We start from the raw sequence: 14,828 nt of genomic DNA, 5'->3' as shown, positions 1-14,828 counted from the left end.
AAACCACAGGGCTTGGTCTTTTTTTGCCTTTATGTGAAGTAACTCGTTTTTTTAATTGTGAAACTATAGCACATAAACATAAACATATTAAATCCTCATTGCACTACAAACTGTACAACACACTTACATACACGACTATTGTATAGCTATTACAACTTGCTTGACCTACGACAAGCCTTAAACATAGGCTGGCTTCTATAAAACAACAAGACTAGGGCTGTCAAACGATTAAAATTTTCAATCCAGTTAATCACAGCTTAAAAATTAATTAATCGTAATTAATTGCAATTCGAACCATCGCTATAATATGCCATATTTTTCTGTAAATTATTGTTGGAATGGAAAGATAAGACACAAGACGGGTATATACATTCAACATACCATACATAAGTACTGTATTTGTTTATTATAACAATAAATTCAAAAGATGGCATTCACATTATTAACATTCTTTCTGTTGAAGGGATCCACGAATAGAAAGACTTGTATTTCTTAAGATAAATGTTAGTACAAGTTATAGTAATTTTATATTAAAACCCCTTTAAATGTTTTCGTTTTAATAAAATTTGTAAAATTTTCAGTCAAAAAAACAAAACAAAAGCGGTGACGTCACACGGGCTCCCTGGCGTTCCTCCACAGTGTCTTTAACAAAGTAAGGTAGTGATTGGAATACACCACAAGGTGTCAATGGTGAGTTTTTGATTACTTAGAAATCAAGCCAATGAGTGTGTTTTGTCCCTCGACTGACTCCGTAGTTCCCTGTTTACTGGTCCATCCCAGTCATTTGAGTGCTGGCTTCACAACATACGAGACCTCTGATACTTTGTATATTGTGACTAAATATTGCCATCCAGTGTATGTGTTGAGCTAAACGAAATGTTTGAATAGAGTTTGACCAAAGTCTGAGTAAGTTTTATGTGTATTTTGTGTAGCTATTTTGATTGGGAATGCCAGTTCTCTTTGCATGCAGCGCTTTTCTTTTTCTTAACATTTTTTTTTGGAGAGGAGATAGGAATATTTTTGTTGTTGTTGTGCTTTCAGTAAATGATATTTATGTTTGTTGCGAAGGAGATGCCGAAGCCAATGAACGCCTGTGTCCACTCGCCTTACTCTGCCTCTAAGCTCTCAATGTGCAAAAAAACAGCGTCATTGTAATCTGTTTGAGGCAATGCATGAGCGGGTCATTCCGCGCGTACGTTAAATGCGTCAAATATTTTAACGTGTTTAATCAGAAACTTTAATTACCACCCGTTAACGCGATGAATTTGACAGCGCTAAACAAGACTTAAGAAGTTTTGTGCATATTACTTTTCTTCACAAAGGTATGCATATACTGCACATCAATAGGTTATTATGAACGTAAAATACTTACAGGCATGTATTTCCGGGCCGGAAACGTAGCGGAAAGCACTCACTAGTGTCAATGTGACCAATAGACACAACACTGTGCAAGTAAATGACTTGTGACAAACTGTCACAAAATAGATGTCTTGAATTACTCAGACCGACAGGTGGCAGCAACACACTGCAAAGGTCAACTTGTTTCCCACACAGGTGTGGCGGCTTTTATTTTGGTGTGGTGGTGCGCCAAAGTCTTTCATTTGTAGGGGAAACCCTTTGCTTGAGTTTGTTACACTATAGACAAAGTATTTGAGACTGAACTGTGCATGTGCTAGAGTCGTTCACTTTGTTTTCTTTTGTTTGCTTCAGGACATTATTAATCGACAGCTTGTTTCACACAATTGATGAAGGCTTTTTTCCTATCATCTTAAGTTTCATTGTGCACCATATAGGATTTATTAAATGAGCTTAGTGATTGAATTTGTCTCCCCCCCCAAAAAATTCACATTTTTCCCTGAAAGTTCACTCTTTGTCACATATATTTTCCTTTCTGAACATCGCTGCCTGGCTTGCTGTTGTCCTTGTCTGTGCCCTTCAGCTGTGTACTGCACCTGTTTAGACTGTTGACATTTAGCCTCAATTTTGAGCAGCCGGTTGGCTCGAAGGGAAAAGTACTGTTCCAAGTTGAAGCATTGCATTCATTCAGTGCCACATGACGACTACTGCCACTCAGTTCGAAATGGGTTGTAGGACTAACCTTCACTGTTAATCGCAAGGACTGAATTTCATGCTCAAGTGTGTTCTGGAGTACTACCTACCAAACTCTTAAGTGAAGAAGTGTCACCACAGAGTGTAAAGTGTTTCCGCACAGAATGAAAAGTTCTCCGTTGAACAGAACAACTTCATGTTTGTCACGTTCTGTCAGATGGCACTCTGTGACCTTGCCTTAGTTGACATGTACACCGTGAAAGCTTTCAAGATTGTAGTTGACTTTTGTGGGCAAGTTTGAAGAAGAGTGGTTGCAGTACGCTCTTGTGCTTTTATATGTATATTTAAACCACCATTTCCATGTCCACCCGTCTAGTATGTGCCGAGTCTGCTTTCAGTCCCCGTGTCCCCTAATAGTCCATAAGCAAACAGCCATGGTGGAATAATGGCCTGAGTGCAGAAGCTAACCCCCCCGTGTAGAAAAGGGGAAAACGAGAATGGAATATTGAACTTTTCTGTGCGTGTGTGGTAAAGAGCAGTGCCATGGCAACAGCTCTCCGTGGAGTAGAAAGCAGGTGGGTGGCACTCGGCTCCGAGCGTCTCTCCTCAGCGCACCACGACTCAATTGACATCACGTTAGGTCCGCAGGGTGCCACCACCACAAAGCATTGTGGGGCGTACAATGGTGAAAATGGCCCTGATTCGTGATGCAGTTATGGATTGATCGTGGCGATAACTTGTACCATTTAAGGTCAACTACGTTAGGAACTCCTATTCTTGATGGGATACAGATTTTACATAGCCACCAAGCAACAACACAATGTTGGGGTCCATATTTACTCCAGAGTTTACCCACATCTAGCTAACGACGAGTAATTCCCGATTATTTTTGATTTTTTTGACTAACTGCCTCCGACAGTGGGTTATTCTGGGTTTAACATTTCCAGCTGTAAATGTGCATTGGTTCCAATAACTAAAGTTAATACCAACAAAAATTGGACTATAAATACTACAATATGGCTACGTTCATACTACAATGCACGAATCCGATTTTTTTCGTGTTTTTCCGACTCGAGAGAGGCATTAATTTGGCGGTCTGAACGTGACGAGTCGCATAGAACTGGACCATTTCAAATCCGATCTGGGTCACTTTCGTATGTGGTTCAAATCCGATCTGGGCCACATTTTTCCAGACTGTCGCGGCGGTCTGTACTGTCCAGTCTCTCAAATCGGAATTAATACAGCAATTACGTCATCAAAAAGCGAGAGAGACGCTACGGTAGCGGTGCAGCTGTGCGTTATTAGCGCCTAGCTTGCCTTGAACACAGCTTTTTAGGAAGGGTCGGACTTGACAACAGTCATAAAAAAATAAAAATGGGTTGAGGATAAGCCTGAGAATGATCGGTTTTCTGTCTGCTCCATATAAGCAATATTTCAACATTGCTTACACGGCCGAGAGTCAGGGCAAACTGCCCGTATGTGTGTGTGACATGCACGGACAGTGCGTGCATGCTATCGATCCATATACTTTGAATATAAGCCTAAACTGGGATTATTTATGTCTGTTATTTGTGTCCTCTTTTTAAAAAGCAAAATATGATATCCGTGGAATGACGGATGACAGCCAGCATGTGTGGTCATTTGTTTTGATGCTTCTGCGCATGCGGGTCATCTTGCGTGTGTCAGACTGCGAATTGGTGCGCATGCGTAGTATTTGAAAGGTCTCAATGGACAAAGGCAGTTTAAACGGGCACGCCAAAAAAAACAGATATGACAAAAAATCGGATTTGTGCATTAAGACCTGTAGTATGAACGTAGCCTATGTAACTATAAATTACTATTCATACTCTGGATCTGTATTGCCAGCATCAGATTTTGACAGTATGATAACCTTAAGCAAAAATAGCGCGGTATTATGTTATTGCAATTATAGCTCTAAAATGTGTTATTTTGAGATGTATGGGTTATTTTTTTCCCCCAATGAACAGGGTTTTTTAAAAAAAAATCATAACATGTTTGCAAATTGGAACATCAACATAAATATAAAGTTTAAAAAAATAACTATTCACTTGATTAACTTATAGACTAAACCCACAGCCACAGTTCAAGTTGCTAAACATTGGAACAAAAAGAATTATTTTCCATAAAAAAAAAAGCAAACAAACAAACAAAAAAAAACTCTTCTAAATAAAATTGTATGTAATAGATTGCAGGCACTTCACTGATTTGAAAGCTCCATCTCAACATTTTTAGAGACCTTCATGTTCTACATATTCCTCTCTCAGTCCAGGTTATGATGCAGGAATGGGAGTATGTTCACCTTTTCTAGGTTAATAAACCACTACTACTATTAATATTAATTAGTTGAATATTATTGGACAGTGAGAGCAAGAGACAGCTCAAGCGTATGACTCGTGTCATTGTTTACACATTATACACACACCTACCCTTTCTTAACACAGTCGCCGGAGAGAAAAAACACTACGGGCTGTATTATGAAAATGTTATTTTGAACATATGTTTACAAAGACTACAAAAGCACGTTGATAGAAAACTAGTTAGCTGCCTTGGCATCCTAACTAGCCACGATAACAGCCTCGTTAACAAGCTTATGTTATAGTATTTGTTTTACTATCGCTAGACACACGAAAAACGCTGGAGTGAACTCTCGTAGCTCGTGGGAAACGTACATGACAACGTTTACCTACCTTAAATTTTGTGTAAAGTGACGGATGATGGTCACGTAAATGTGAAATCATGTTGGAGGTGTTGCCTGCACGTCGGTTGTCCTTCCTCCTCTAAGCTGGGCCGTCTGTTTCTTTTCGGTAGCCGAAATACTCTCACACAAGACTAGACGTTTTTGAGGGGGTCTTGAAAAGGCTCAGGTGTAGTTTTGACAGCAACAGCAATGTCAACAACAGAGCAACAACTGGAGGAGATGGGTGAGCGCTGCCACTCAAGCCATTTCTCGCTGCATTTTTGGGACATAAAAAATAGCTAATACCGTTCGACGGTATGCCGGAAAATTTTAGTGGTTTTGAAACCGTTACGTTTTCATACCACGGTAAACCTTGAAACCGGTAACTGGCACATGCCTAATTGAAACCCCATGCGGCTATTTTCGTCGCAATGGATTTGGTCACAAGAATGGATAACATCAAATACATGTGTGTTTTCATGCATTTTGAAGATTCAAATTTCACCTCTCAGGATAAATCTAGCACTCGGTCAGTTACAGTAGCGTAGTCCTGTTAATTTTTATTTTAAATCATCCATCTCTCAGATCCTGGCCCGTCCATTATTCACAGGTATTAATTGCTGTGGGGCATAGCTTTTTTAGTCTCCACTAAGCGACTGTTCTATTAAAGAAGGGTGTCGCTTCAAAGCAAACACTTAATAGCAGACTAAAGGCGCCCTTCTGTCATTCCGTCTCTCTTCACAGGATCGCGTCGTCCTCTGAAGCGTTTGTCGCCACCGGTGCTCCAGCACGCCTACGTTGTCACGTTCACTCACCCGTCTATCTCTTTCCAGGAGGAGCAGAACAGAGGAAAACCAAACTGGGAGCACCTGAACGAAGACCTTCATGTTCTAATCACAGTGGAAGACACGCAGACCAGAGCCGAGATCAAGATGAGGAGAGCTGTGGAGGAGGTGAAGAAACTCCTCGTACCTGCTGTAAGTACACGTTTATTTGACCTGTTTGTTCATTCAAGAGCAAGAGTTGTAGTCAAGGTTTCGCATTGTTGAGTAACCTGAGTTGATTGCTTATTCTTAGTTTCTTCATCTAAACAACAGAACTACATATGGTACACCGCTCACTGTTAGCATCCTGTTTACGAGCGTACATAGACCACGGGAACAGCTTGGCCGAGCGGGAGGAAAAAAGAGCTAGCGGCACTCTCCCACTGTGACTGCCACATTCCATCTCCGCTTCCCCCTCGATAGCTGCCGCCACTATTCTGGCAAGCGGCAAGTGTTTTCCATGTTTACTGCGGTGACCAGGTGGACAGGGCAGCTGAAGGCCCAGATTTCTCATCAGGTGGCAGCACATTAGAGACTTGGTGGTCTCGGGAAGCTGGGGGTTAGTTAGTACCAGGATGACAAGGTAGAGGCGGTGAAGAAAAGTTGATTTTCGAATTATTTTGAATGTGTACGCTCATGTTTGTCTTTTGTGTTGTTTACACCATTGGTGGACCATGGAAGGGCAGATACAGTGGTACCTCTACATAAGAAGTTAATTTGTTCCAGGACCTTGTTTGTAAGTCGAAATGGTCGTATGTCCAGCAGGATTTTCCCATAAGAATGCATTATAATTCCATTAATTCGTTCCACAACCCGAAAACCTGCACTAAATCCTTAATAAATACTGCTGGTACTATTACAAATGGCGATTACACATAGCAAAACAAATAAATTATAAATAAAAATCGGAGTAATATTATAATAATAATTCCTGTAATAATGTAACGAATCAGGTTCTAATGTAGCGGACGTTTTTTGCTGTACCTGAGAGATCGGTTAGATCGAGAGTGCGGTTCTATTTTATTTTCTCTTGGAATGTTTTGTTGCTGGCATCAACTGCAGCGGACAGTAGGTGTGTTGTGTTGCACAAGTTGATGGAATAAATTATTACAAACCTGACGAAGCTGGCGATTTCTTTGGCGATGTTACCACAATAATAATTGTCACCTTAACTAACAAAGACTGGAAAACGGAGGTCGGAGGACGACCGTCAAGATCGACATTCTACGGCGGTATTGTTGAGCCAGTTCACGGATGCACATACCATGCTCATATTTTTCTATCATTTCCATCTACAGTCCCTGACAAAAGTCCTGTCGCTTATCCATTTTGTTGAAACAATTGCTAATAACTAGGGCTGTCAAAATTATCGCGTTAACGGGCGTTAATTATTTTTTAAAATTAATCACGTTAAAATATTTGACGCAATTAACGCATGCACTGAATGACCCGCTCGCACATTGCCTCAAACAGATTACAATGACGCTGTTTATGGACATTAAGAGTGAAGATAATGCTGTTGGCCGCTTGGGGGTAGCGCCGTTCCATACTAATGTTATTCCTTCTAAACGTGGGAGAATTAGTAACGTTTATGCTGTTGCATTGTGCTATTTGTGCTCCACACATATTTCTGTAAGTTTCTTTTATTGGCAATTATGTGTCTCTTGTTGTATTTTGGGTAAGATATGTACAGAGATATATATGTTATAAAGGCGAGTGGACACAAGCATTCTTTGGACCGCGCCGTTTTTTGGCATAAGCTTCGGCAACTCCTTTACAACAAACATAAGTATCGTTTAGTGAAAGCACAACAAAAATAATATTCCTATCGCTCAAAAAAATATATTGTTCACAGAAAGAAAAGCACTTCAGTCTATAGTAATGAGGCCCTATTCTCACACAGTTAAACAACAATGCAAAATGAATTGGCAGTCCATATCAAAATAGCTATGCAAAATACACGTAAAACTTACTCAGACTTTGGTCACGCTATTGTTATTATTGTTATTTTTATTCTAATTATATTATCAAAACGAAAACATGAAGAGGGGTTTCAATATAACAAATATTTATCTTTTAAGAACTACAAGTCTTTCTATTTGTGGATCACTTACAGAAAGAATGTTAATAATGCAATTTGTCGATTTATTGTTATAATAAACAAATAAAGTACGTATGTACAGTATGTTGTATGTAGTATATCCGTCTTGTCTTATCTGTCCATTCCACCAATAATTTACAGAAAAATATGGCATATTTTATAGATGGTTTGAATTGCGATTAATTACGATTAATTAATTTTTAAGCTGTAATTAACTCGATTAAAGATTTTAATCGTTTGACAGCCCTACTAATAACCTGGCTTTTAATTATTCAATTGCGATTAATTACGATTAATTAATTTTTAAGCTGTAATTAACTCGATTAAAGATTTTAATTGTTTGACAGCCCTACTAATAACCTGTCTTTTAATTATTCAATTTGTTTCAGAAAATGGCTCATATGAAAGCTAAGACCCTCCCAAATGATGTTGAATGTACAAAAATATATTTGTTTCACTGAGAAAAAGATTTATCATTTGATGAAGACATAAAGGTCAAATTTTGGCAAGACAAAAGTATTGTCGCCTACAGAAATTGGAGTGAAAATTGAACAAAAAATGTACTTCAAATACAAAAATATGTTACATAACAAAAGCGAATTAAGTAGTGGTGCTGTGAGATCCAAATTTAATATTTTGTATGACTTCCATGCGGTTCGGCAAGGATTCATACAATTTATTGATGAAGTCATCAGGAACATCAAAGAAAGCAGTCTTGCATGCCTCCCAGAGTTCATCAGCATTCTTGGGTTTCGTCTTCCATGCTTCCTCTTTCATCCTACCCCAGACATGCTCAATGATGTTCATGTCTGGTGACCGCTTTGCCTTGAGTAACTTTGAGGTAGAGATTGAGGTAGCGATGAAGCACCATCCTGCTGCAGAATTTGTCCCTTTTTATGGTTAGAAATGTAAGAGGCAGGTAAGATTTGTTAATATTTCACCCTGCAGATCTCTCAGGGTGCAGACAATTAAAAAACTGTGTGGCATTTGCCAAGGCCCACAGCCTGTCAAAAGGATGGATGCTGGAAAAGTGGCAAAATGTGGATTTTTCAGATGAATCTTCCATTGAAATACACCACAGTCTCTGCAAATATAGCAGGAGACCCACTCGCATGGATCTGAGATTCACTCAGAAAACAGTGAAGTTTGGTGGTGGCAAAATCATGGTTTGGTGTTACATCCAGTATGGGTTGTGCGAGAGATCTGCAGGGTGGAAGGCAACATAAATAGTCTGAAATAGCACTTTTGTCCGTCTTCCGGCAAAACAAAGAAACTGCGGTGCTGTCATAATCGTCGTATTTGCAGCATGTCGTCGGATGTAGAAACAAATGCCGAGTCAAATTTTACTTCGGATGTCGAAAAGATCGTGTGTCGACGCGATCGTATGTCGAGGTACCACTATATATCGGATTAAGTGTTGTTCATCTGTCAGACTGATGGTGAATTTCCATCCAAGTTCGAACTTCTTTCTTCTTAAGCATTCTAGTATTTAGTGTAGTGTGTGTGTGATTTAATTTTATGTTAATTGTCTCCACCATTCCAATTGAAGTTGAACTAATGCTGTACTTGACTTATAGTCATATAAGAGGGTGTCATGTTGGAATTCCTTACTTTAAATTCAACAAGAACTACTGTATGTTTTTAACATTTTTCCAGATACCTCATAAGTTTGGTCACATTCAGTTAGTTAATTTGCGTGGTAGTAAAAATGATTAATGTCACCACGAACCAACATTTTTCTTAATACTGTTGACACACTCAACACCATTTAATGGAACGTTACATTTAAGCTGACATTATTGAAATCAACTGCAGGACGCCCATTAGACTATGAAGTAATGTTTAAAAACTGCTTTGATTTTATTAACATTTTACTAGCTTCTACTACTGTTCTCTGCTTGAGTCCCCAAAAACCGCCTGAGTGTTGGAAATTCTTGTCTAGGTTGTTAAGACCATTATTTCTGACAGTGACCCCATTAAGACCCTTTGTCTACATCCTGGCTGCCATTTATTTCTTTCGACTTTTTTTCCTTAGCCTATATGCATGCGCAAGATCTTGACGTAGTTGAACATTGTCATGTGCACACACCATCAAATGTTTGTCCTCCACAAACCCAAAAATGAAGCCATCCTCGACGTTGACAGTTGACTACTGTATGAGTCACCGCAAACGCACATACAAACCCCCAATGGTGACACTTTAAGTTAATGATGGCTCTCTAAAGCTAACATTCATCTGGCTTGAGTGCGACAAAAACAGGAGGCGTTTTTCTGGAAAATGTGCCATTTGTATTTTGGAGCTTGATAAAAGCTTTCATGATGTGGAGTCATTTGTTACCTGAACTGGAATGTAATACTTGTTCCACATAAGTCAAATTATTAGTCTGACATTTTAAATAAAGTAGGGCTGTCAAACGATTAAAATTTTAAATCGAGTTAATCACAGTTTAAAAAAATAATTAATCGTAATTAATCACAATTCAAACCATCTCTAAAATGTGCCATATTTTTCTGTAAATTATTGGCAGAATTGAAAGATAAGACACAAGACGGACAAATAAATTGAACGTACAGTACTGTACATAAGTACTGTATTTGTTTGAAAGACTTGTAGTTCTTAAAAGATAAATGTGAGTACAAGTTATAGTAATTTTATATTAAAACCTCTCTTAATGTTTTCATTTTAATAACATTTGTAAAATTTTCAATAAAAAAATAAACTAATAGCTTGCCATTGTTGACGTCGCCGAGCGGGACGTCACATGGGCTCTCAGCCGTTCTTCCACGGTGTCTTTAACTACGTAAGATAGTGATTGAAATACACCACAATGTGTCAATGGCAAGTTTTAAGTTAATTATACCCTTTCCCGCTGGCCAAAAAACCCAGGTCAACCCACTAACAATCGGCTTTTGGTGGCAGTGGGAAAGGTGCAGCGACCCGCCTCAACCCGTGTCAATCAACCCGCCAAGCGACCCGCATTAAAATCACCTCGGCTCTGATTGTCATGCAGTGTGAGAGCAAAACCCCGGGTTGACAGTCAACACCCTAATCAACGTGGTGACGTAGGCTCTTATGTGATGCATCATAACAAAGTGCCAGTCGCCTCCCATTTAACACGCCCCACAACCATAGTTACGTCAATGCTAACAACAAAGCTAGTAGAAGAAGAAGAATTCACGTCGCCTACATTGCCTCAGAACAAGCAGAGTGTTGATCCTTTGCCGCATTTCGACCATTTTGAGGGCAGTAAAAAGTATGTAAACAGAACACAAACGAAGAGCAGGCTTCCATGTTGCTCTGCATTGTTTACTTCCTTGAACTGAATGAATTCGGTCGCACTTGTTGACGTTCATTCGTGGTGACGTCACGTAACCTTAACGCACGGCTGAGGAGGGGTGGGGGGTTAGACGGGTGGGGGGGGAAAAAAAAAAGACACGGCTTTTTTTGTCAATGGGAAAGGTGCCAAATGCCAATTGCTAGTGGGTTGAATCGGCTTGAAAAAAAAACACGTTGACCCACTTTTTTCAGTGGGAAAGGGGCATTAGAGATCTAGCCAAGGCAAAGTCTGAGTAAGTTTTATGTGTATTTTGCATAGCTATTTTGATTGGGAATGCCAGTTCTCTGCATTGTGCGCTTTTCTTTTTGTGAACATTATTTTTTTGAGAGATAGGAATATTATTTTTGTTGTGCTTTCACTAAATGATACTGTAGCGACTTAACTGTTCCGCCCAAATGCATGATGGGAAGTTGGGCAACCATGACTGTCAGTGGTGGCTGCAAATGGTATGTCTTCTCTGCGTTGTGTTCAATACTGGGTTTTGAGAAAAAGATCATCTCCTTGTTTTTCCCCACGTCGCTCGCCACAAGAGATGTTTGTTGTGAACGAGTTGCCAAAGCTTATGCCAATAAAAGGCGCCTGCGTCCACTCACATTTCACTGCCGTTTTAGCTCTCATGCAAAAACGGCGTCATTATAATCTGTTTGACGCAATGCATGAGCGGATAATTCCGTGCATGCGTTAAATGCGTCAAATATTTGAACGACATCAATTAGAAAAATTAATTACCGCCCGTTAACGTGATAAATTCGACAACACTAAAATAAAGTAATAATAATTTGACTTAAAATTTTATAATCAACTGTTTTTTTTTTTAAAACTTGAACTCATAGTGGGATTCCTCTAAACACGGTCATGAACGTTTCCCACCAGCTATGAGAGTTAACTCCAGCATGTTTAGTGTGTCTAGCGGTGGTAAAACGTGTTGTTATTTTTCTTTCTGGCAACTGCGTTGCGAAAGAGAGCGTGTGTAAACTGTGGAAAATAATTCCATTATTTTTGTTCTGATGGTAATAATGTTGAGCTATGGCTGTGGGTTTTGGCTCACCTAAAGGACTGCATTTATTTTGGTTTTATTTAGAGTATGGTAAATGGTAAATGGTGTAATATTTCAATTTTTTAACCCCGATATCTCAAAGAAACACATTTTAGAGCTGTAATTGCAATAACGTGAAACCGTGATATCAGAATCTCATACCGGAGATGCCTAAGACCGATAGACATCAGATTTCCAAATATCGGCGCCGATAATTGGCCCGGTCGATAATCAGTCTATCTCTAGACAAGAAATGGCTTCTTTCCCTCTAGCATGAATGCAGTCATTTGAAGAATTTTAATTAAAAAAAAAAAAAACAACATTTTCTTTAAAAAAAAAAATTGCAGCTACAAAACCAGTTTCTCATTGTTTGTTGTCTTATTAAATAAATTGTATGTATTCACTGAAAAATTTCAAATGACAGATGACTGTAAGCTAAGAAGTACTTGTACATTTGAAGGTTTTTTTTTTATTTAGTAATTTTTGATATGCACACATTTTCTGCATACAACTCTCATCCAAATACTATAGCTTTAAAACTGTCTAATAAATCCAGTTAAAAGATTTATGATTGGCGCTTAATCCTGCCCACACTTGGTCAAAAATAAATGTCAATCACTCTTTTATTAAGCCACAATAAATGTCTGTGTGCCCCTGTATGTTCGCTTTAACCCCTCAGGAAACCACATTTTTGTCGTGTCATTTCACACACATCACAAGTGGGTGGGTGGGCTGTACCGCTGCCTGGCAATAATGCCCCTTTTCACGCCGAACTGACTTGGATTTAAGTGCAGCTTTGGTGTGTAGACATTGTGCTAATGAAGGGCATCTTCCCCACATCTGGCAATGTAAAATTCCGCTTTAGGAAAATCCGACACAAAACAAAATGAGGTCATGCTTTTATTCCCTTTCAGTGAACACGCTTAAGGGAACAACAAAAATTACTTTTACCCTGTAGCTTTGTGGTTGCTACTTGAGCTATAAATTAATATAAAATAAAACAAGAAATTTCAATCCTTGTGTACCGTTTCAGGAGGAATTGGCACTCTGGCATGTAAAAAAGTAGTAGGTTGGTGTTGGTTTATGCTGTTCACGATGATAACTACAGCATTGTATACAGTATAGCAGGGGTGCTCATGCTTTTTGCTCCGAGAGCTACTTTTCAAAGAGACAACCTTTCGCGATCTACCGTGACAGGCTCACGCAACATAATTAACTACGGATGTACCTTAGAAAGGGTTTAGGGCAAGGGTCATGAATTAAAAATCCTCTGGGTCCGAAATTTAAAAATTACAACAGTCTCGGGTCCGGAAATATTTTTAATGCTTCTTTTTTTCCAAAAAATACAAACGCATCTTTACGTGGCCATGCTGATAATTACAACATTAAAAAATGTAAATAATATATAGAAGGTGTATAAAACTAAAAAAGTGCTTTAATTTGAATCATTAAATAGCAACATAAGAGCATGTTCAAGACTTTTTTTTTTTATTATTGTGGATGCTGACAGGGGGACTTGCTTTATTTTTTGACAGACCTCTTCTTTTTGCTTTCCATGAAGCAAAGTTTCAGCAACTGCACTCATACAATCTTTGACAATCGGTGCGTCACTGGAAGACTTTTTGTTTTGACCCAATATCCACGCTATTCTGAGGGAGCATTCATTTGCGCGTTGCTGTGCAGTGAATGAATGAACCTTGAGCCTTGAGGTGCAATCATATTGAGCCCTTAATTCCGCTAATTTTTGAGAACGGATGGCAGAGTTCATAGGGAAACTTTGCGAAAAAGCTGCGTGCTTCGTCTCATAGTGCCTTTTCAAATTGCTGCTCTTTACAAGCGCTACCGTCTCTGAACAGATGAGCCATAGCTGTCTTGTGCTGCCGCCAGGTAAAATGAACAAAAATGTGTTGGTCCACTCCTCCTTAAACACTCTGTTTTCTGCATCAATCTTGCGTACTTTTGAGCACGCCATTTGCCGTACCTTTTTCGCCTCTTCCTCCAACTTCATTCGGCTCAGTATTTGGCTGTCACTCCGCGGAGTCTGGAAAGCGAGTGTGAGACATGCTGTTCTAAAAATAACTTTCAAATGCTTCACTCCCATTGGCTGGCTCATGTGCGTCACCGCTAAGGTTTTTGTTTGTTGCCCACCTCCGCTCTGCAGACCCGCAGACAAAAATGATTTTTGTTGTTGCAACATCTATTAGTCGCGACAGCTTGAGATCCGGTCCAGACGGCTTGGGGGTCCGGAACCGGACAGAGGTCCGCGGTTCCGTGACCTCTGGTTTAGGGTTTACCTACCCACACTAGCGCTGCAATCGACTGGTCGATCGGGATCGACGTAATGGGCACCCCTGCTGTGTAGTGTCTTTTTTAGCAGGTTTTGTGTGCCAGAATTAGAGCTGAAACGATTGCTCGAATAATTCAAGTAACTCTATTTTAAAATTTGTTCGAGTCATTTTTTTCCGCCTTGAGGAATCGTTTAATTTTGCAAGCTCTAAGCTAACATTTTGCCTGGACTTTTTTTAAAGCGGCACAACGCACTGATGTCACAAGTGTAAAGGAAGAAGCAATAATGCCTGACTACGACAGCCTCTACAAACTACGCCAAAGTTGCTACAAACGACACCCACATGATGCTGCAGTGGTAGCGTCTGATGAGTCTCGTAAATATCACATGTATATAGAAATAGATGCGAAATGACAGACTCGCCAGCGTTACTAAACAGTCGGCATCTTAAAGCAGTAGACTTCTCAGCGCTAATAAATAACATTAACTTTACTG

General features: G+C 39.5%; 1 protein-coding gene across 5 annotated transcripts in view; it reads left to right on the top strand.

Moving 5' to 3' along the window:
* The window catches only part of qkia (QKI, KH domain containing, RNA binding a), a 185,782-nt gene that overhangs the window by 102,683 nt on the left and 68,271 nt on the right, over positions 1 to 14,828 (top strand). For all 5 annotated transcript variants that reach the window (XM_057859665.1, XM_057859662.1, XM_057859660.1 and 2 more), the window contains exon 4: positions 5,581 to 5,724. In XM_057859665.1, the coding sequence (XP_057715648.1) occupies positions 5,581 to 5,724 (144 nt within the window). The remainder of the gene's footprint in view (positions 1 to 5,580; positions 5,725 to 14,828) is intronic.

The sequence above is a fragment of the Corythoichthys intestinalis genome, chromosome 15 (assembly GCF_030265065.1).
Source record: "Corythoichthys intestinalis isolate RoL2023-P3 chromosome 15, ASM3026506v1, whole genome shotgun sequence".
NCBI classification, from domain to species: domain Eukaryota; kingdom Metazoa; phylum Chordata; class Actinopteri; order Syngnathiformes; family Syngnathidae; genus Corythoichthys; species Corythoichthys intestinalis.
The sequence above is the reverse complement of the archived record's forward strand: the minus strand, read 5'-3'. Positions and strand labels throughout refer to the sequence as shown.